At 40.3% G+C, this 24,346-nt stretch overlaps 1 protein-coding gene across 2 annotated transcripts; it reads left to right on the top strand.

Annotated features, from left to right (window-relative positions):
* Positions 1–743: 743 nt before the first annotated feature.
* LOC113271741 lies at positions 744–5,221 on the top strand. Of its 2 annotated transcripts, XM_026521643.1 has the most exons (6): positions 744–1,274; positions 1,383–1,454; positions 2,430–2,750; positions 3,956–4,027; positions 4,110–4,357; positions 4,829–5,221. In XM_026521643.1, exons 1-6 carry the CDS (start codon positions 981–983, stop codon positions 4,836–4,838), a joined length of 1,017 nt encoding a protein of 338 aa, XP_026377428.1. In that variant the 5' UTR covers positions 744–980; the 3' UTR covers positions 4,839–5,221. The 2 variants fall into 2 exon arrangements, with proteins under 2 accessions (XP_026377428.1, XP_026377429.1); XM_026521644.1 differs by lacking the exon at positions 3,956–4,027 and having other exon boundaries at positions 749–1,274.
* The last annotated feature ends 19,125 nt before the right edge of the window (positions 5,222–24,346 follow it).

The raw sequence follows: 24,346 nt of genomic DNA, 5'->3' as shown, positions 1-24,346 counted from the left end.
CGTCCAACATGAGATTGATAACATCATACTCCATCAGAACTACCCTTAAACTATGATAAATTGCTACAACAACGCAACAAAAACATCACACGACTTGAAGTATCCATGGACAATATTTATTCAAAGCAAATAAAAAACCAGAAGTCTAAAACCTAATATTGTCTTATTGAAATTCAAATCTACGGATTATTGAAACCCAAATCTAGTCGGTAAATTTGAATTCTCGGATCAAATCCTAGTAGATCTAGATTTAAAGATGCAAAAATCTGTAGAAGAGAAGTTTTTGATAATTAGAAGGAAAAAACATTTATGGTGAAGAAAAGAAAGGAACCTCCACAAAACCTGTTTTATTCATCAGATCCCTTTACATGCATGAACTCTAACAATCTTTCTCAGTTTACAAAATATGAAAAGTTATAAACTGAAATCCTGCTATTGTTTTTGAAATCAATAAACTGAGTTTATCGTTTTCGGTTTTGGTTCTATAAAAAAATGCAGAACTATACAGAAAAAAGTAATAATAATAGGGAAAAACACTTTTTGATTTTTAGAAGTCAAAATTTAAGAAATCATTTTAATAATATCATTTCGAAATGACAGTTGAAAGTAAAAAGTTACCTCTTTTTTTTTTGTGTGGAACAAAATATTTTGGTTTATGACACCCGGAACCGACTTCTACTTCTGATATACCAAACTGACTATGAAGGACATATAGGCCCCAAACTAAAAGAAGGGTGCCTAAGTTATGTTGTCTGTGAAAATAAAAGACAGAAAGACCGAAACGAAAAGGAAAGTGGATTGGGTCTTCTTCTTCTTCCTCTTCTTCCTTTGTTCCGTTTGTTTCTCTACATTCTATCAACCGGCCTGAGTTTCAATAAATCGATCACGATGCTTATAAATACTCTTCATATCTCTCTATTCTTCGTTATTTCAACAAACAGAAAAACTAGAAAAAAACCCCTAAAACCGAGACAAGAAAGATGCATAATAAATCTAAGGAATTTGTTCTAAGATCTGTTGCTAGCTCTAATGGAGTAATCAAATCTGAAGCTGTTGCTTCCATTTCTCAAGATGGGATAGTTATGGCTAATGTAAGGCGTTATCAGGGAGATTTGCTATTGTCTAAAGCATCTGTAAACCAAACATCATCGACAAAAGCAATTAACGCAAGCATCATCTCGAACAAGAAGGTAATGGCTATGGCTACTGTATATCGTGATGGTGTTAGGGAAGTTGTAGCAAAAGAAGTTGATGATGATGATAAAGAAAACCAGGTATATTTTAGGGATTTCGTTTGATTCTTGAAATTTGATGGTTAATCTCTTTGTTTGCTAGGATTTTCATTTGATTCTCTAAATATTTAATCTGGTTGTAATAATTAGGGTTTTCCAAGGCTGTCATTGCCAAAGAAATTAACTACTTCCAAGAAAATCTTGAAAGAGAAAGAAAGCCAGGTACAGTTGATTTTAGGGTTTTCGTTTGATTCTTGAAATTCAATGTTTAATCTCTTTGTTTGCATAATAATTAGGATTTCATTTGATTCTTGAAATATATAATGTTTAATTTTGTTGTTCCATATAATAGTTAGGATTTTCATTTGATTTTTGAAATTAAATGTTTAATCTTTTGTTTACATAAATAATATTTGAAATTTCGTCTGATTCTTGAAATACAATGTTTTATCTTGTTGTTTTATAGGAGTATAATTATGAAATCGAAACCTGTTACTTTAGGATGAAGTTAAGATAGGAAGGTCTATGCTGTATACGATCATTGTCCTAATCCATAATCCATTATCTGAGGATGATTTTCTTTTATGTATGTGTCGAAGCCCTCGGAAAAAGGTTAGTGACTGGCTAGCGAGGGAAGGAACTACTTCGTGTTTGGTTCTTTTGGTATATCATACATGTTCAACTTGCAGGGAGCGAACTTAGGGACCTCCCTGGTGTAACTGTAGGATCTGACAATACTGCTACCTTGGATCCAAAAATGGAGCGAATACTATTAGCGAATCCAAAAATGGAAGCCATTGGTGACTTTGTTTTACTTTTGTAGGCTTTTGGTTCTCATGTTTTGTGTACCATGATACCGTACACTACAAATACTCTATGCTTAAGTTCTGATCCCTACAATATTGGTATTTATCTTCTATTTTAGGGTTAATTTTATTTTTCTACAAAAGCAGCTAATACACCCTATGTAAACAGTGCATTTCAATTAAACTCGTTTAGGTTAATGGAACTCTGGTACTGATCTTTCTGTATGTGGTATTTACTACTTAGAGCAAAAGATGGTATTTACTATTTAGAGCAAAATAAAATAAAATTTGTAACAAGAGAAAGAGACGGGCAAGAAAAAGCTAGGGATTGCCGAGTAGGGATAGTTGTTATGTTTTTATGAAAATGATGATAATTCTGTTTCTTTCGTAGTGGTATCTTTCATCTACCACTCATACTCTAACTGCAACAGTCCCAGATCTAAGATCCGTTGCTTGGTCGAATGGTGAAATCAAATCTGAAGCTATTGTTTCAATTTCTCAAGAAGGAGAAGTGATGGTTAATGTAAGGCCTTATGTGGAAGATACGGTATCCTCTAGAGCTTCAGTAATTCATAAATCATCATCAAAAGCAATTAGGGCAGGGATTATCTCGAACAAGAAGGTAATGGCTATGGCTACTGTGTATCATGATGGTGATAGGGAAGTTGTAGCTAAAGAAGTTGGTGACGGCGAGGAGGTTGAAGAAAACCAGGTGAGTTTTATGTTTTGATTTGATTCATGAAATTTGATGTTTTATCACTTTGTTTGCATAAATAACTAGGATTTCCATTTGATGCTTTAAATATTTAATCTTGTTGTAATAATTAAGGTTTTCCAAGGCTGTTATTGCAAAAGAAATCAACTACTTACAAGAACATCTTGAAAGAGAAAGAAAACCATGTAAATTTGATAATTGAAATATAATGCTTAATTTCTTTGTTTGCATAATAATTAGGATTTTCATTTGATTCTTGAAATATAATGTTTAGTCTTTTCTTTACATAAATAATATTAGAAATTTCATCTGATTCTTGAAATACAATGCATAATCTCCTTGTTTACATAAATAATATTAGTCTCTTTGTTGTATAGGAGTATAATTATGATATCCAAACGTTTTTCTTTAGGATGAAGTTAAGATAGGAAGGTCTATGCTTTACGATCATTGTCCTAATCCATTATCTGAGGATGATTTTGTATTTGTCAAATCCCTCGTGAAAAGGTTAGTGACTGGCTAGCGTGGGAAGGAACTAGTTCGTGTTAGGTTCTTTCGGTATATCATGCATGTTCAACTTACAGGGAGCGAACTTTAGGGACCTCCCTGGTGTAACTGTAGGATCTGACAATACTGCTACCTTGGATCCAAAAATGGAGTGGATACTATTAGCATTAGGGAAGGCATTGGTGAGGGCCTTGGTTTACTTTTGTAGGCTTTTGGTTCTCATGTTTTGTGTACCATGATACTGTACACTACAAATACTCTATGCTTAAGTTCTGATTCCTACAATATTGGTATTCTATTTTAGGTTTAATTTTATTTTTCTACAGAAGCAGCTAATACACTCTATGTGAACAGTGCATTTTCAATTAAACTCGTTTAGGTTAATGGAACTCTGGTACTGATCTTTCTGTATATGGTATTTACTTTTTAGAGCAAAAGATGGTATTTACTATTTAGAGCAAAAGAAAATAAAATTCGTAGCAAGAGAAAGGGACGGGTGCTAGGGATTACCAAGTAGGGGTAATGTTAAGTAGATATATATATATTAAGTGTCTAGGTTAAGGTTACGGTTAGTTTAGTGTTAAACATAGTTGGACTGAGGCATAATCTCTGCCGAGGCATAACCTTTTATTCAATCTTTACAGTATTTTCATTTGATTCTTGAAATGTAATTTTACTCTGGCTGTTATAATTAGGGTTGTCAAAGGCTGTTATTACAAAAGAAATCTACGACTTCCAAGAATTTCTCGAAAGAGGAAGATAACCAAGTAAATTTCTAGGGGTTCTTTCCTTTTTTTTTGTTTAATTGTTATGTTATATGAAAATAATGATGATTCTGTTTTTTTATAGGGGTTTCTTTCATCTATCACTCATACTCGAACTGCAACTACTAGTAGCTCTTCACCAGCAACAACAACAATAACAACAGACCCAGACCATCTGGAAAAATTAATCCGCAATCTTTGCTTAACACTTGTATCAGGATCAGCTCTGAATCCTTTGGGACGCAACTTGTGGCCTGGTGTTGGGACGCCTAGACCTGCTACTAGCACTCATGATCAAAGCTCAGATGGAGAAGCGGATGCTGATGCACCCAGGTAATATTTGAACTCTCTTTTCAGTCAGGTGTATGTATAGGTAGATGCATTTGTTGATTTAGAATGATGTCAGACATCGAGGTTAGGTACTAGTGTGGCATGTACTAGTGTATGACTGCTTCTTCTCCCTAAGCAGTGTGACACAGGAAAATGAAAGTCAGTGTTTTAATGCTTCACTTCTCCAATCAAAAGTATCACTCACTGTAATTTGCAAGAAATCTTAACTCAATGTATAGTAATTTTTATTTCTAACTCAGCCATATCAAAATAACCAGATTGTTATAATCTTGGGCTTGTCTATAGAAAGCTTCTCAGCCTCTTTGTGGCCTTGAAATTTCAGCATTGTAGGCTGCATTATTAAGGTTGTGGCTGACCTTAAGAGTCCTGGCCTGTTTTTTTTCTTCACCGAAAGGAGAATCATACTTGATGAATTTTGCTGCCTTCTCATATCTTCATTTGTATGTCTTGCAGGAAATGGTGAACAAAATGCTGATTTTTTGTGAATGTGATTGATCTTGTAAATAGCTGTTCATGGACAACCAAAGAAATTATTGAAGCCAGCAAGTTTTTTTCTTAAAACTTTTTGATACTTCGTGTTAATATGCCTCAGTTAGTTGTGCAGATATATAGATGTGCCAAGTATGCTAAAAAGCTAATGTAAAAAACTTGTTCCAGAACACTTTCAGATAAGGGCATGTAATATTCTCCTCTTAGTTCTTTCATCCTGCTAAAATTGCAGTCTGTACAAAATTTCTGAAAGGTTTGTGTAAGGATACTAACTGCAAGTTAACTCATACATGGCCATTTAACCTAGTTCCCTGTATTTGTTCTTGTGAAGTTTTCCTCAGGGGATATTTTGCTGAAGGAAATGAGGTACCTCTCTGTTGCCATTAATGTCTTTTCACTTTAATCGATTCTTAGCTCTTTCTTTTTCCCAGCAGGATTTAAAGTTAGTTAGGTGTTCAAACGCATCACGCATGTGTAATCTTCGGCCACTTACTTCTTATTATAGCTATTACCTTATGTGTTCATGACTGCCTGTATTGTAAGCCATATCATGCAGTGGAAATTGAGTTCCAATATATCTAGCGGGTCAATATTGTTATGTTCTGAACATTTCTTCTTAATCTGTTGTTCCCATTTTAATCTTAACTTTCTACTTAGGTTTTGGTCTTCGCTGCGTCAAGTTTGGTTTTTCCTATTTCCTATCCCCACTTTCCCTATTTCCTATCCACATAAATTCCCATCCGCGGTATTCCTATGTACCACCCATATAAATTTCCTATGTGACATTTTATTTATACCCAACAAAAAAGAAAAAAGCCCAAGCTGGATACTGATTGTTTGATATATGCAAGTCACTAATGAATAAGTATCCTGAACTGCAACATGATAAAAAGTTTGTTTACTCATTGTTTTCCTTCTTGCCAAATGAAGACGGCACGATTGAGGTTCAGTATCCTAAAATGAGATAGAGAGCACAGAAATAGCTAATTCGCCTCTGACAGGGTCCTGAAATCATCGTAGGACAATATCTGCTCGTAATGGGTCCAGTTAATTCTCAGAAACTACATTTTGGAAATAAAAAACGCAAATCGCCAAGTTGAGTTGTTTGAATTAGACTGTCATACGGTGCAAGAGGTGATGATGCGAGTCTCATGACTGTTCTTAATAGTTATTGGTCGTTCTTTACCATCATTGGATGTTATTTGAGCGACTGTAGTGATAATAACGAGTTAGTCGATCAGAACAGGTTAATTGTCGCCATTGATTTGTAGTCGTCCGTAGTGGGATGGCAGAAATCATCAATAGTCCACCGTGACTGGACGATTAAAATCGTAAACGGTCGATCGTAACTGGACGAGCAGTTATTCAAAAATTAAAAGAAAAAAGTTTAGGGATCGTACATACTCGCTCCATTTCAAAACAATAGAACCTACCTATTATTTTGAAACGGAGGGAATAGGTAGATAATAACTAACCTAGTTTAGCGATTAATTCATCTATGTCTTGGTTCGTTTAAAGAAATATGTACATTACAATAATAATTGTTAGGAATCTAACTCAAGATTTTTCACTTGGTATCTTTGGGTTTGTTTAATGAAAATGAGAGATTGGCGAAGAAGAAGAAAAATAAAAATGATGATAGTCTAGTCAGAGTAATTTGACTTTTGTAGGTGGTACATAGGAAAATCTAGAATTGAAAAGTAAAGTAATTTTAGAAATTGTGAAGGGGATAGGAAATAGGAACATTAGGGATAGGAAATAGGGAAAACCTGAAGTTTAACTATATCCGTGTACACTCAACTTTTTACTGATTTAGGATGATCTGACGTAGAGGGTGTGTATTAGTGTACAACTATAATAAGCGGTTCTCACTTCTCATTCATTATAAGAGAAACCATCGCACTTATTTTCAGCAACAAAAATCAATTAACACTGCCCAGTTAGAGATTCACATTTTTCCTGTGCCAGTTCTTTCTAAAACCTGCAGCACCATTTGTTGAAGGATGTAAAAGAATCAAAGCAGAATGCAACTGATAACTTTACCTCATTTCTTTCAATGATATTGTTTAGTTACAGTGTTCAAATCTTCTGTTAGGGTAGCTTCACCACCTCCACTGGTAAGGTGGTGGCGCTTGGGAAGTTTCTACACTCGACAATGAATATTCCTTGCCTCGACCGAGATCGTAATCTCCTGCGACACTAGAATCATGATTATGGAAATGTTCGGATTCCATTTGTCGTTCCCGGTCATGACATCTGCTCCCACTTCTTCTCCTTAAGCAGTTTATGACACAGAAAAAATGAAAATCAGTGCTTTCATGCTTCACTTCTCCAAGCAGAAGCATCATTCGTTTTAATTTGTGAGCAACCTAAACTCTTCTTACATTGTCTAAAGGAATAGTATCAATGGACTCTCTGGTAGATGTAAAACCACAGCTTCCATAATGACATTCTCACTCTATGCAATTCAGTTTTCCTTACTTTGAGTCGACAACACTTCTACTGCAGCAGTAACCATGACTTGATTTGTTTCCCAGCAAACCCACTCAAAATATTTATGGTGCTCCGCGTTATCATTATGGAGTACGCAAACCCACAGAGGTGAAGCCATTTTAAGAATTTCGCCCCCAAATTATAGCTTTCAGTTGATGTGATCAATACTTGATGGCATCTTCCTCCTTTGTAAATACTTCAGGAGTTACCAGCTTCAACATTTCCGAGTGAGGCAGCTATGTGTGCTGCAGCACGAGCGCCAGATCTATTGTAAAAGGAGTATAACTAAACATTAAATCAAATGACCGATTATATGTTAAAAGAAATTAAAAATTATTTGAATAACAAACAAAATAGAGTAAAATAAAATTTCTCTAATATTTGTCATTGAAACGGACTATGGAAGGTGTTATATCTGGAAATGTCCCTAACAAATTTTTCTCGCAAGTATAACCCGACAATACAGTGGTTCAGTGATCTCGTATCACCCACTCGTATTTCAGCCTTACAAGTTTGCACCTATTCAAAAATCCAACTTCTCTGAGTTATGCAACGGAAGACTTACTTAGATTTTCTCTACCAAACAATGTAGCCCATACTACAAAGAGGTCCCTGCCATGTTTATTCCACACAAAATTTAGGGGAGTATTATCGAATCAACAAGGAACTAAGACCAAATGCATAACCCAACAAACTCTCTTTTATTATCTTAAGGGGAAGATACAAAATCAGTCCAACCAATGGACTTACAAGCTTATTCTATAAGCCTACAACAAACTCACTCTCTACTGCAATATGGTTCCTCAACAATTGAACTATCGAACAACTTCATCTGCAAGGGGTTCTCTGGCTATTTATACTGCCAAGAACCAGGGCCAATCCGTATGCAACTCTGTTGCACGCCCCATGAACAACCATTTGTCTGTGGGCAATTTCCTAACCGCCACAACTCACTTTTTAACTGCTAACTTTTGTGCTGGCACTCTGAAAAAGCGCCACACTTGTCTTGGACGGTTAGGACATGCCAAACTCGGTTACAAAGCCTCTTTGCAACCGTCTCTAACTTTCTCTTACACTTTGGCATGTGTGTGATGCACACACACTCGCATCTGGCACTTGAACTCAAGTCTCACAATCATCGCACCTTGCAACTCCGGCCATGCCAATGTTTGGCATGTTCGTGCAACACTCAGCTTGCACTTCTGCCAAGTCTTTGACAATAGTTACGCTTCACTCACTCTTGGCCTCTGCCAAGTATTCGGCAATGGTAGTGCAACACGCAACTTGCATGTCTACCAAGTATCTGGAAATAGCTGTGCAACATCTATTCCGACTGCATACTTAGCTTATTTGGATGCCAACATCCAAATACCATGCCACTTGAGTCTTGACTTGCTTAGTTCAGCTTCATGGTTCATATGCATCACTTGCATCTCATTTGACGAGGAATAATCACCAATGGCGCGTTTGGGCTCGCCATTGTTGCACATGCATAGTCCAAGCCTTGACCAAAGTCATTCCATGACTTTGCATCTCATTCTTTATTCCTTCCTTGAGCTGGGCTAACTCTGAATAAGGATATGCAACACTATCTCATAATGTTGTATGTGCCAAGTAACCTTTCTTGTCTCAGCCATGTTGGTGCTACATCGTCGGATTGTGCAGCTCCATCTGCCAGATTACAAACTCAGTAACACACAATGGTTCTGCGCCACTATACGGACAGGTCATAAACCTCCCCACCCAATCTGTTCAACGTCCTCGTTGAACGCAACATTAGTTCAGCCTTTACTGAACTTTCCTTGGCATTGTACGCATCTGAGCCACTCTCAGAAAGGCAGTGACTAAATACAACCCTCACAATAACTAATTACAACCCTCCCAAAATATTTTAGACCTTATTTACGGAGGGTGAACAAAACTCGCCGTTTTCAATCATCTTTTTATTTTCTCGTTCTGTTTTAACTTTGCCCTAGAAGTCGATAACCCAGTAGAAATCAATAACCCAAAATCAGGTTCTCTTTGGTTTTCTCAAAATCAATCACTAAACTTAATTCCAAATCAATGTCTATTGATGTTTCGATTGATGGTTATCAATCGGGTGATTTTAGTCCTGAGTAGGAGATCATATTTTCATCTACTTCTTCTTTCTTGCTTTATCTTGTTGCATTAAAATCCAATTGTAAGTGCATGGTGAACCCAAATAAGCTTAATTCACACCAAACCCTAACTAGAGTTTAAGATATATTTTGATTTGTTTCATTGAATTTACAAAACTGTGTTTCAGTAGTTTACAATTACAATCTAGGGATGGGTTTCAATTTAGCGTTTGATTCTCAGGTATTATTATACAAGGAATATGATGTAACCTGATTGGTATTTCATGGGTTAAAAATGACTTGCACGAAATTTTATGTGATGGGTTGAGATTCATTCTTTTCTTTCTTCTGTTAATCAAGTGGTTTTGATGTTTAAGGTCTTGTTCTCTACGGCCATTTGTGTATGTGACAGACCGGAAAATTACGCCTTTGGCGCATTGCCCCGCGGGACGTAACTCACCCGGTGCGCCACGATGAAGCTACGGTCCGGGCCTTAAAGTTAGGCAAATGCACGTCCATCTGCCCTTACAAGCATGCTCGTGGAGCATGATGCATCTAACTTAGTTTCCACACCGTTCCAACTCATCCTTGATCCGCAAAGGGTTTATTAAGAAAACAAGAACTTTTCCTAAAACGACAAAAACGGCCTTTTGATCTTTGGGCCGTTTTCCATCAAAATGGACTCTTCTTGAGCTAAATTACGAAACTCGGGTTTTTAGCCTCCAAATAGGATATAACTTGCTCTTTGTAGCTTGATAAGAAGTATGAGCATCCACTTGATGGCATGCAACTAAGCCTCATCAAGCTTGACCACAATCATCTCTTGCATCGAGCTACCGAGCTTAGATGATACGAGGGGCCAATCTGCCGCAATCATCTCACATTTAGATGATATGAGCGACAACGTGCTGGACCGGCAATGCTGCAACTCATTGCGGCTGCCTACGTACCCTTCCCTACTCTAAAGGGATCAAGCACAGACCGTAGTTCATCAACGAAGGGACGAGAACTTAAGCAAACTAATTTACAAGGCTGTGGCCTAGAAAAATGGTAATGACCTAGTCCGCATAGGCCGTTCTGTCATGATGCACAATGATTATGCATCATCGGGTCCGCGACATGGCATAGTGATGCATAAGAATCAAATGCCCTCTTCGCAAGGCTACGCAGCTATAAATGAGCCTTAGGCATCATTTATACACTTCCGTATAAGCTATGAAGCTTACTTGGTACATAGTCCGCATATGCACCTTCAACTCACCACCCCTCCCTATATATGTCTTATTGACATTTCTACAACTTATAAAAGGGGAGGATATTGACATGTTTGCTTCACTATTCATCGCAATGATTTCTTTACTTCACAATGATTGTGTTCATTCACAATGATTGCTTTACTTCGCAATGATTGTGTTCATTCACAACTCACCACCCCTCCCTATATATGTTTTATTGACATTTCTACAAGTATGGAAAGGTTGACCATATTGACATGCCTGCTGCACTATTCATCGCAATGATAGCGTGTAATGATTGTGTGTAATGATTGCGCAACACTCCTTTGGGCAGCCCTCTCTGGCCTGATGCACAATGATTATGCATTACTCGTTCTGCCATCCCTCTAAGTTCTGATGCACAATGATTGTGCGTAATGATTGCGCACAATTATTGTGTGTAATGATTGCGCAACACTCCTTTGGCCATCCCTCTCTGTCCTAATGCACAATCATTGTGCATTACTCGTTCTGCCAGCCCTCTATGTCCTGATGCACAATGATTATGCTGCAACACTCAAAGCCACCTACCCAACTGACATAATAGATCATAAATGATGCAAAACTGCCCCTGGCCAAACGCATCTTACCATGCAAGGGAAGATTTAATGAAGCTTCAATCTCGGGACATGGCACATCTTTTGCATGCGCCATGTTATAAACACGGGGTGTTACAGTGTATGTCTGCGAAATTTGTCGAGTACGGTGGGGAAGACTGCAGTGAGTTTTGTTTACCCTTTCCAATGGAGTTGATAATTATTCTAAGGGGTGTAATTAAACTTAGTGGGGGTTGCATTTAGTCACTGCCCTCAGAAATCAACAACTTTGTTTGGCCTCAACCTTGCCAAAACTGCTTTGTTTAGTACTTTATTCCGCCGCTTAGCTTGTTTGCCTTGCCATTAAGCCTACGAATTCTAGCATTATTTTTGCATCGTCGACTATGCTTCAATCTCCACTTCATTCACATCTCAACACCCAAATGCTACTTGCAATCTGTTTCTATGCCTTTTCATCAGCACAAATTTTTTCCTTCAAGCCATTCCGTGCCTAAGTGTACACGCCAAATAACTAACATATCACCCTGATACGCATAACTTAACTTACTTTTCTTTAATTCTGACTGACATTGCACTCTTGCAATTCAACAAGCCATACTATAAATTAAGTATTCTTCAATCATTTTGCAACACCCTTGTACAAACTCGACTGAAATGCATGAAATTATCCATGACTTAAGAAACCCGTGACATCCCACCGTCTCTTTTAGACCAGGTTCCTCTTCACGCGCCTTTGAAACTAACAAGGCCTCACTTGTTCCTTCCAACTGCCACGCTTTAATGTAGCGGGAAAACATCATCATGCTCTTCCTAACCATGAGTTACTCTTAACTCATATGCTTGATGGACTTACATATTCATTCTTGCTGCATTACTCCATGCTATCGTTGCCAAATACAGTCGCACTTCTACGTAACTCTCCCAACATAAAACTTGCCTATGCCACCAACTTCAATTCTTGCTTGGCATTGCTTTCAGCGTTTCTTATTGCATACTTTGGCTAAGTATACTTGTAGTGCTTCCCCAATGAACTATCTTTACTTTAAGCAAAAAGAGACAAGGTTTTCTCTTAAACACCACCTTCATTCATTACACTATCCTTGCATAAGAAACATATGGAATCCTTTCCTTTTATACCATTGGCCAACCCACGACCTTACTTAAAGAAAATAAAGTACCAAAGAAAATACACCAACAGAAACTGTGCTATCTTCTAAGATCATAAGATTAGAAACAACCAACTTAATCTTCAAACAGAAACATCTAACAGAACATGTCAAAGTCTCCATACTTCAGCAACCTTGCAGGTTCAAGCACTTGCAACCAGCAATGAAATGCCCCTTCCTCATACATGCGCTTATCACGGCGAACAAGGGATGCTAAGATCCATGGGATATCTAAATTTCGCATGAATCTCAGCTAAGCTTTATTCGAACGAGCGGACATGAGCAAACTCATTGCCTTTCCCATGTCACACTTCATGTCAACCGGACTAACTTTCCTTACACCTTTCACGAAACAAGGTGCACTTGGACATTGTATGAAAATCCCTCCAAGGTGAGGCATCACTGTTTCCTCTGCTTGTTTGAAAAATTTATTACCAAGGATCATCTCAAAGTCATTGAGATGCATCACCATTATACTGTCTTGGCCACGCGATTCTCCAACTTCAACATTCGCCACGACCATCAACAAACTCAAGTACTTCCAAACCCAAGTACTCTGCCATCGACAAACTCATAACAGTGTGCGAAGCACCTGTATCTTCCATGCCCCAGAGCCAATGATTGTGAATGCCAACATTCACATAAACTAGGCCAGCGCTACTCAGCCCATGTTGTGTTACTGCTTTTTGTGCTACTATGTTGCATAGTTGAATAGGATTAACATGTTCCACTTGATCAGTTTATTCTTTGTCGCCACTACTCTCAATGACTATTGCGGAAAAAATTTCTCTCTTAGGACAATCACGCACAAGGTGAGAACCCTTGCATAAGAAACAACCATCAGATTTGTTCTTTGCGGCCTGGATATCACCCCTTTGATAGCTCTTTTCCTTAGCCTTAGAACTTTTCATAATCCCATCATCCTTCTTCATCTGGCCTTTCTTGTCCTTGCCTGTGACGGACCGAAAAATTGCGCATTGCCCCGCAGGCCGTAACTCCCCCGATGCGCCATGATGATTGCTACTATCTGGGCCTTAGAGTTTGGCAAATGCACGCCCATTTTTCCTTGCAAGCATGCTCGTGGAGCATGATGTGGCTAACTTAGATTCCACAACGTTCCAACTCACCCTTGATCCGTAAAGGTTTACTAAGAAAACAAGAAATTTTCTAAAACGGCAAAAACGACCTTTTGAAACCCTAAATGATGGAATTTGGCAATATTCTGGTGACCATGTGGATCAATAGATCAACATGTCTTGATATTTGGGAAGTCTTCCATCAAAATGGACTCCTTTTGAGCTAAATTACGACACTCGGGTTTTTAGCCTCCAAATAGGCTATACCTTGCTCTTTGTAGCTTGATAGGAAGTATGAGCATCCACTTGCTGGCATGCAACTAAGCCTCATCAAGCTTGACCACAATCATCCCTTGCATCGAGCTACCGATCTTAGATGATATGAGGGGACACTCTGCCGCAATCATCTCGCAATTAGATGATATGAGCGACAACGTGCGGGACCGGCAATGCTGTAACTTATTGCGGCTGCCTACGTACCCTAGAGTAGGGATCAAGCACAGAACGTAGTTCATCCTCGAAGGACAACAACTCAAACCGACTCATTTGCAAGGCTGTGGCCTAGCAAAAATGGTAATAACTTAGTCCGCATAGGCCGCTCTGTCATGATGCACAATGATTATGCATCATCGGGTCTGCGACATGGCATAGTGATGCCTTCGCATCATATGCCCCATTTGTAAGGCTGCGCAGCTACAAATGAGGCTTACGCATCATTTATACTCTTCCGGCTAAGCTATGAAGCTTACTTGGAGCAGGTCCGCAAGTGTACCTTGAACTCACCACCCTTCCCTATATATGTTAACTTGATATTGCTACAAGTATGGAAAGGGGAGAAGATTAACATGCTTGCTTCACTATTCATCGCAGTGATTGGGTGTAATGATTTCGCGCAATGATTGCGCGTAATGATTTTGCAACACTCCTCCGGACATCCCTCTCTGGCCTGATGCACAATGATTGCGCACAATGATTCCATGTAATGATTGCGCGTAACGATTGCGCAACATTCTTTTGGCCAGCCCTCTCTGGCCTGATGCACAATGATTGTGCACTATTCTCTAATCCAGCCCGCACTTGTATATTGCACAATGATTGTGAAATATCGGCTCTAGACCAATCATTCTCATAGTGCGCAATGATTGCGCTGCAATGCTCAATGCCACCTACCCAACTGGCCTAATGCATCATGATGATGCAACATTGGCTCTAGGCCAATATCCCTCTTAACGCAACAAAAACTTGAGATGAAGCTTCATCTCATTCCATGGCGCATCTTTCAGCATGCGCCATGGTAAAAACACGGGGTGTTACATTATTCACCTCTTAAAGAATTTCGTCCCCGAAATTCAAAACAAAAACTATTGTGGACAAGCTCTTTGGTCTGGATTCCTAAGCAAAAGTCCCATACCAGATGCTCGGAAATCACGGGTTTCTTCATTTTGTCGTGGAACATCAATTAGGACCTTCTAACAAAACATCCCATACCGCATACTCAGGAATCCAAAAAGAGTCCACAACTTTACCAAGAATCTCAATTGGACAGTGCCAAGAGGATATCTCTACCAGGTATTCCGAATATTCATCCCATACTACACACCTATGAGTCCCTAAAGTTCACAAAGTTGAATATGTTAACAACATGTAGTACTGTGTGGAAAATATTCAGTTGCCAACCGTTCCTGATGCTCATCCAGGTTGTCACTCGTAAGTGGGATGCTAGTCGGGCCTGACAACGCACACCCTTGGCCAGTTGCCAACGTGTGGGGATGATCAGTCCCATTGTCTACCCACCGTCCCAGACGGTCTTCCGGATATCCACTCGTAAGTGGGGTGCCACTTAGGCCAAGAAAACTCACAATACTTAATTAAACAAGCTCAACTCAATTCGAAAAGTAACTGGCATTACAGTTACAAACTCTTTCCGCGCAAAAGTTGGCCTACTCTCCAACTTTAAGTTTTCCTTTCAAGGAAAATACTCGCCAATGACACCACTCCCCACAGTCCCTAGAGTTTTCTCGGAACTATCTCTGATACCAACTGTGACGGACCGAAAATTACGCCTTTGGCGCGTTGCCCCGTAGGCCGTAACTCCCCCGATGCGCCATGATGATTGCTACGATCCGGGCCTTAGAGTTTGGCAAATGCAGTCCATTTTCCCTTGCAAGCATGCTCGTGGAGCATGATGCATCTAACTTAGCTTCCACACCGTTCCAACTCACCCTTGATCCGTAAATGGTTTATTAAGAAAACAAGAACTTTCCTAAAACGGCAAAAACGGCCTTTTGAAGCCCTAAACGATGGAATTTGGTTATATTCTGGTGACCACGTGGATCAATAGATCAACATGTCTTGATATTTATCCGTTTCCTATCAAAATGGACTCCTCTTGAGCTAAATTAGGACACTCGGGTTTTTAGCCTCCAAATAGGCTATAGCTTGCTCTTTGTATCTTGATAGGAAGTATGAGCATCCACTTGATGGCATGCAACTAAACCTCATCAATCATGACCACAATCATCTTTTGCATCGAGCTACCGATCTTAGATGATATGAGGGGCCACTCTGCCGCAATCATATCGCAATTAGATGATATGAGCGACAACGTGCTGGACCGACAATGCTACAACTCATTGCGGCTGCCTACATACCCTTCCCTACTCTAAAGGGATCAAGCACATATCGTAGTTCATCCTCAAAGGGACAAAAACTCAAACCAACTCATTTGCAAGGCTGTGGCTTAGCAAAAATGGTAATGACCTAGTTCGCATAGGCCGTTACGTGATGATGCATAATGATTATGCATCATCCGGTCCGCGACATGGCATAGTGATGCCTTCGCATCATATGCCTCATTCGTAAACGCAGCTATAATTGAGGCTTACGCATCATTTATACTCTTCCGGCTAGGCTATGAAGCTTACTTGGTGCAGGTCTGCAAGTCCACCTTCAACTCACCACCCCTCCCTATATATGTTAACTTGACATTTCTACAAGTATGGAAAGGGGGGCATATTGAAATGCCTGCTTCACTATTCATCGCAATGATTTCGCACAATGATTGCGTATAATGATTGTGCAACACTCCTTTGGACATCCCTCTCTGGCATGATGCACAATGTTCGCGCACAATGATTGCGTGTAACGATTGCGCGTAATGATTGCACAAAACTCCTTTGGCCATCCCTCTCTGGCCTGATGAACAATGATTGTGCACCGTTCTCTAGTCCAACCCACACTTGTATATTAATGATTGTGCAATATCGTCTCTAGGACAATCATTCTCATAGTGCACAATGAATGCGCTGCAATGCTCAAGGCTACTTATCCAACTGTCCTAATGCATCATGATGATGCAATATTGGTCTAGGCCAAGATCCCTCTTAACACAATAGAAACTTGATATGAAGCTTCATCTCATTACATGGCGCATCTTTCATCATGCGCCATGCTAAAAACACGGGGTGTTACATTGCCATTCCTATTAGCATCAGTTGAGGTATTAACTGACCTAAAATCAACAAGGTTGTCCACAACTGCAATGGATGAAGGTAAGTCTTTGGCACCCTACCTTCACACTTCATCCTGTGCCCATGCTTGCAAACAAGAAATAAAATTGAACAACTAGTCTTCCTCCGACATGTTGCAAATATCTAGCATCAGAGACAAAAACTCTTTGACGTATTCCTGTGGTGTACCGGTACGCCGCAGCTTACGCAAATTCTCTCTGGCTAGCCAAGCAGCATTGCTTGGTAAGAATTGACCCTTCAATTCTTCTTTCATGACATCCCATGTCATGATGCTTGGACGACCAGCAGTAAGGTCATCATCAGTTCTAGTTCTCCACCACAACTTCGCATCACCCTCTAGGTACATGCTAATGAGAGTAACTTTTTCTTCTTCCGGGGTTCTGGCGTCCTTGAAGTATTGGTCCATGTCCAACATGAAATTCTACAATTTCCTTCGCATCTCTTGCGCTAGAAAACACCTTAGGTTCCGGGACTTTAATCTTCGTAAATTCACTGCCACTACCACCCGCAGTAGCCTGATTCGAACCAATCGTACTCACCATTCTTATTAAGATGCTTAACTCCTCAGTTAGCTCTTTAAAGGCACCTGTGTACATGGTCTTATCAGAAGTGATTTGGCCTTCCAAATCAGCATGCTTCTTAGTTGCAATCTGGCTTACCTCAAGCATATCAGCAGCATGCTTGTCCAACGCTTGGATGCGAGCCATTATCGTAGCATCATAATTAGCACCATTAGGATGGCGCACCTCATCATCAATCTTGTCTTCCAAGTCTGCTAACCTATCAGTTAAGGCGTACATCGAACTCTTCTTACCAGCCATTACGATCTAACAATTTCAGCAACTAAAACTCGAGAAAAACAGAAATAAAATTTCCAAAATAAAGCCAAAACAGAGTAATCCATGCTCTGATACCCGAAGTATCACACCTGCAAATGTCCCTGAATTTTTTTTCTCGCAACTATAACCCGGAAATACAGTGGTTCAATGATCTCTTATCACCCACTTGTATTTCAGCCTTACAAGTTTGCACCTATGCAAACATCCAACTTCTCTGAGTTATTATGCAACAGAAGACTTACTTAGATTTTCTCTACCAAACAATGTATCCCACACTACAAAGAAGTTCCTGCCATGTTTATGCCACACAGAATTTAGGGGAGTATTATCGAATCAACAAGGAACTAAGACCAAATGCACAAGCCAACAAACTCTCTTTTATTAGTTTAAGGGGAAGATACAAAACCAGTCCAACCAATGGACTTACAAGATTATTCTCTAAGCCTACAACAAACTCACTCTTTACTGTACTATGGTTCCTCAACAATTGAACTATTGAACAACTTCATTTGAAAGGGGTTCTCTGGATATTTATACTAACAAGAACCAGGGACAATCCGTATGCAACTCTGTTGCACGCCCCATGAATAACCATATGTCCATGGGCATTTACCTAACCTCCACATCTCACTTTTGTGCTAGCAGTCTGAAAACGCGCCACATGATGAGTGCTAAAAAGTGCATATTTCTATATATTTTTCTTGGCATTTAACTCATCTTTTGTGCATTAATTCTACATTTTATCCCATATTCTGTATTTTCATTGTTTTCAAGAATAAATATTTTTCTTACTTAATTTTGCATTTTTAGGTAATAAATAAAGTTTGGATGAATAGCAGAGCGGAAAAGAGCAGAAAAGTAGTGAAAAGCCGGGAGGAATTACACAAGGAAGTCGCGAAGAATGTTGTGCACAAGACCAAAAGGCTAGAAGTGGGCATGAAGAAGAAGAATTGTCCTTAAAGAAGATATGGGCTTGGCATACCCAAGGCCCAAAACCCTTACTCAAACACATTTCCACTATCCAAGCCCGTCTCGGATTTCAGCAGTCAGATCGAAGCATTTCAGCATCCTACGGTCGCTCCATCATCGCACATCAAACTCCGAAGCCCCCTCTTTACATCGCAACGCCCATCTCCATCTTGGGTCGTCCGTTTTGCTACATCCCCTCATCCGACGGTCGCTCCACGCTTACCTCCGTATCGCCGTTGGATCCACCTACCATCTTCCCATCCATCGCTCCTTGTCGCAGATCATCAAACTCGCTACCTGTTTCACACCCTAGCACCGAACCTACACCCAACAAACGGACCCTAATCTTTCCATCGAGTTCTTCCTCTCTTCTTCCCAAATTTGCAACTCTGCATCTCACCACCATCTCTTCCATCTCCACCTCGAACACCACCACTACCACCTTCCCCCGACAAACTCAGGATTCAATCACCACCCTTGTCTCTCCTTTCTCGTCTGTAGCATCGAGTCCTGATGCTGCAAACTCGACAGTGAGAGAAGCTAGGGTTCACAGAGTCTAGGGCTAGGCCAACAGCGCAACAAGAGCTAGAGGAGGAGCAGTAGAACATCAACAGGGCATGGGTCGAAGCCAATTACACATGGGTATGTCGAATTTGATTTTCCCCAAAATTAGGGTTTCGAATTAGGGTTTTGGTGAAATTAGGTATTTTGTTGTAAGCTATAAAAGGGAAGTGAGTAAGATGTTAAAGGGTGTTCTTGGTTAGCCGAGATACCCCCAAATTTGGGTTAATCACTGTTTAATTTTAGTTTTAATTTTCAATTTAATATTTAGGGTTCTTCAATTTCTGTTCATGTTGTTTTGTTAATTTGAATTCATGTTTCAATATCTTGTATGTGTATGTTAGTGTAGCATGTTAGTCATGCTAAGTCTCACTGCTGAGGCTCAGATGAAACCTTAGTGCACTAATGAATGATGAATTGCTAGGAAGGCCTGTTTTGCTTGAGTAATGGGAAGTAGTTGGTGCTCTGATATGCCTGTGGGGGCAAATCAGTGAGCAAGCTGATTTTCTTCCCATTCTAGTTGGATGCTAAGTTTTAAATTAGAATTGCATTGTTTAGCTAGGACACAAGGTGGATTCAAAGCCTTAGCTTAACCCACATTTTGTTTTCACAGTCACTTGCAACTTAACTGTTTTGTTACTTCTTCTCCTCCCTGCCCTTGGCTCACAGCCTTGGTTTCTTTGGTTTTGTTTCCTGTTTTGTCACTGTTTTGAATCTCTTGTTTTGTCAACTGTTAGCTTCTCAAATGTTAGGATTAGTTTACTGTTGTGTGTCAATGCTAGGTTAGAGCCTTAGAGCATTGAGTTGATTGGGCAGTGGGGAGAAACTAGTGCTCACTAGTGACTGTGAGCAAGCTGGTTCTCTTCCCACTCTAGATGAATTCCTAAAGCCATTGCCTTGGCTTTGCTTTTTTTTTTTCCTTTTTTTTTTACTTCATTGTCAGCTTATCTCCACACTCCTGCCCTTGGCTTGTAGCCTTGGTTTGCAACTATCTCTGTTTTGTTATTACTTGGCTTGCACTGTCACCATTGCTGCTTTCTTTCCTTTCCCTTGCTGTGCACCTGCTCCTGCTGTGCCAGACACCACTGCTGCTGCAACCTGGTTTCCACTGCTGCTGCTGCAACTGAGCTTGGCTTACAGCACAATCCCAGTTCAGTCCACAGTTAACTCCAAAGGCCTAGTTACTCTCAGGTCAAAAGCTAAGCCCAGGAACAAAGCCCAAAAGCCCAAATCCAGCCACTGTTTGGTTTACAAGCCAACTGAGTTCAAGGCTCAGTTCAGTTCACTTGAACCCAAATTCATTACATTTCCAAAGGCCCAGATCCTAGACTGAATCCAAAACCCAAGTTCACAGTTCATTCCAACATCATTCAAAGGCCCAAGGCCTAAAGCACTTCACCATTACAAACAAACCCACTAAGCCCAAAGCACAATTAGAAGCCCAATAGCAAATTTAGAGCCCAAATAGATAGAAACTCCCAACACACCCAGTCTCTGTGGATCGACCCGTACTTGCACGAGCTACAACTGACGACCGTGCACTTGCGGTATTACTGTAGGCCCGTTTCATTTCGCTTCAATTTTATACGCTTTCCCGGGGTCACCAAGTTTTTGGCGCCGCTGCCGGGGAAGCGTATAAAATTGACCCCGGGAAAGCGTATAAAACTTGGTGACCCCGGGAAAGCGTATAAAATTGAAGCGAAATGAAACGGGCCTACAGTAATACCGCAAGTGCACGGTCATCAGTTGTAGCTCGTGCAAGTACGGGTCGATCCACAGAGACTGGGTGTGTTTGGAGTTTCTAGCTATTTGGGCTCTAAATTTGCTATTGGGCTTCTAATTGTGCTTTGGGCTTAGTGGGTTTGTTTGTAATGGTGAAGTGCTTTAGGCCTTAGGCCTTTGAATGATGTTGGAATGAACTGTGAACTTGGGTTTTGGATTCAGTCAAGGATCTGGGCCTTTGGAAATGTAATGAATTTGGGTTCAAGTGAACTGAACTGAGCCTTGAACTCAGTTGGCTTGTAAACCAAACAGTGGCTGGATTTGGGCTTTGTTCCTGGGCTTAGCTTTTGACCTGAGAGTAACTAGGCCTTTGGAGTTAACTGTGGACTAAACTGGGCTTGTGCTGTGAGCCAAGCTCAGTTGCAGCAGCAGCAGTGGAAACCAGGTTGCAGCAGCAGTGGTGTCTGGCACAGCAGGAGCAGGTGCACAGCAAGGGAAAGGAAAGAAAGCAGCAATGGTGACAGTGCAAGCCAAGTAATAACAAAACAGAGATAGTTGCAAACCAAGGCTACAAGCCAAGGGCAGGAGTGTGGAGATAAGCTGACAATGAAGTAAAAAAAAAGGAAAAAAAAAGCAAAGCCAAGGCAATGGCTTTAGGAATTCATCTAGAGTGGGAAGAGAACCAGCTTGCTCACAGTCACTAGTGAGCACTAGTTTCTCCCCACTGCCCAATCAACTCAATGCTCTAAGGCTCTAACCTAGCATTGACACACAACAGTAAACTAATCCTAACATTTGAGAAGCTAACAGTTGACAAAACAAGAGATTCAAAACAGTGACAAAACAGGAAACAAAACCAAAGAAACCAAGGCTGTGAGCCAAGGGCAGGGAGGAGAAGAAGTAACAAAACAGTTAAGTTGCAAGTGACTGTGAAAACAAAATGTGGGTTAAGCTAAGGCTTTGAATCCACCTTGTATCCTAGCTAAACAATGCAATTCTAAATTTAAAAACTTAAGCATCCAACTAGAATGGGAAGAAAATCAGCTTGCTCACTGATTTGCCCCCACAGGCATATCAGAGCACCAACTACTTCCCATTACTCAAGAAAAACAGGCCTTCCTAGCAATTCATCATTCATTAGTGCACTAAGGTTTCATCTGAGCCTCAACTAGTGAGACTTAGCTCATGACTAACATGCTAACACTAACATACATCATACAAGATATTGAAACATGAATTCAAAAATTTAACATAAACAGAACATGAACAGAAATTGAAGAACCCTAAATATTAAATTGAAAATTAAAACTAAAATTAAACAGTGATTAACCCAAATTTGGGGGTATCTCGGCTAACCAAGAACACCCTTTAACATCTTATATCACTTCCCTTTTATAGCTTACAACAAAATACCTAATTTCACCAAAACCCTAAATTTGCAAACCCTAACTTTTGGGGAAAATCAAATTCGACATACCCATGTGTAAATTGGCTTCGACCCATGCCCTGTTGATGTTCTACTGCTCCTCCTCTAGCTCTTGTTGCGCTGTTGGCCTAGCCCTAGACGTCTGTGAACCCTAGCTTCTCTCACTGTCGAGTTTGTAGCATCAGGTCTCGATGTTACAGACGAGAAAGGAAGAGACAAGGGTGGTGATTGAATCCTGAGTTTGTCGGGGGAAGGTGGTAGTGGTGGTGTTCGAGGTGGAGATGGAAGAGATGGTGGTGATGGAGATGGCAGAGTTGCAGAGAATTTGGGAAGAAGAGAGGAAGAACCCGATGGAGAAGAAGGGTCCGTTTGGTTGGGTAATAGGATTCGGTGACTAGGGTGTGAAGCAGGGATAGCGAGGTTTGATGATCTGCGACAAGGAGCGATGGATGGGAAGATGGTAGGTGGATCCAACGGCGATACGGAGGTAAGCGTGGAGCGACCGTCGGATGAGGGGATGTAGCAAAACGGACGACCCAAGATGGAGATGGGCGTTGCGATGTAAAGCGGGGTTTCGGAGTTTGATGTGCGATGATGGAGCGACCGTAGGATGCTGAAATGCTTCGATCTGACGGCTGAAATCCGAGACGGGCTTGGATAGTGGAAATGTGTTTGAGTAAGGATTTTGGGCCTTGGGTATGCCAAGCCCATATCTTCTTTAAGGACAATTCTTCTTCTTCAAGCCCACTTCTAGCCTTTTGGTCTTGTGCACAACATTCTTCGCGGCTTCCTTGTGTAATTCCTCCCGGCTTTTCACTACTTTTCTGCTCTTTTCCGCTCTGCTATTCATCCAAACTTTATTTATTACCTAAAAATGCAAAATTAAGTAAGAAAAATATTTATTCTTGAAAACAATGAAAATACAGAATATGGGATAAAATGTAGAATTAATGCACAAAAGATGAGTTAAATGCCAAGAAAAATATATAGAAATATGCACTTTTTAGCACTCATCACCACACTTGTCTTGGACGGTTAGTATATGCCAAACTCGTTTACAAAGCCTCTTTGAAACCTTCTCTAACTTTCTCTACCACTTTGGCATGCGTGTGATGCACACACACTCGTATCTGGGACTTGAACTCAAGTCTCGCAATCACCGCACCTTGAAACTCTGGCCATTTCAATGTTTGGAATATTTTTGCAACACTCATCTTGCACTTCTGCCAAGTCTTTGACAATGGTTACGCTTCACTCACTCTTGGCCTCTGCCAAGTATTCGGTAATGATAGTGCAACACGCAACTTGCATGTCTGCCAAGTATCCGTCAATAGTCGTGCAACATCCATTCTGACTGCATACTTAGCTTATTTGGATGCCAACATCCAAATACCATTCCACTTGAGTCTTGACTTGCTTAGTTCAGATTCATGGTTCATATGCATCACTTGCATCTCATTTGGCGAGCAATAATCACCAATGGCACGTTTAGCCTCGCCATTGTTGCACATGCATGGTCCAAGCCTTGGACAAAGCTTAGGACCATTCCAAAGTCATTCCATGAATTTGCATCTCATCCTTTATTCCTTCCTTGAGCTGGGCTAATTCTAAATAAGGATATGCAACACTGTCGCATAATGTTGCATGTGCCAAGTAACCTTTCTTGTCTCATCCATGTTGGCGCTACATCGTCGGATTGTGAAGCTCCATCCGCCAGGTTACGAACTCAGTAACGCACAATGGTTGTGCGCCACCATGCGTATCAAGCAT

This window comes from Papaver somniferum, chromosome 4 (assembly GCF_003573695.1).
Source record: "Papaver somniferum cultivar HN1 chromosome 4, ASM357369v1, whole genome shotgun sequence".
In the NCBI taxonomy this organism is placed as follows: Eukaryota; Viridiplantae; Streptophyta; class Magnoliopsida; order Ranunculales; family Papaveraceae; genus Papaver; species Papaver somniferum.
This window is presented reverse-complemented; position numbering and strand designations above follow the sequence as displayed.

What these genes read in the sequence shown, in the direction of transcription:
- LOC113271741 (XM_026521643.1), top strand. Translation starts at nt 981, where the DNA reads ATGCATAATAAATCTAAGGAATTTGTTCTAAGATCTGTTGCTAGCTCT. An exon ending in ATGATGATAAAGAAAACCAG is followed by an intron (nt 1,275 to 1,382) that starts GTATATTTTAGG and finishes TGTAATAATTAG; the next exon opens with GGTTTTCCAAGGCTGTCATT. An exon ending in TGAAAGAGAAAGAAAGCCAG is followed by an intron (nt 1,455 to 2,429) that starts GTACAGTTGATT and finishes TTTCTTTCGTAG; the next exon opens with TGGTATCTTTCATCTACCAC.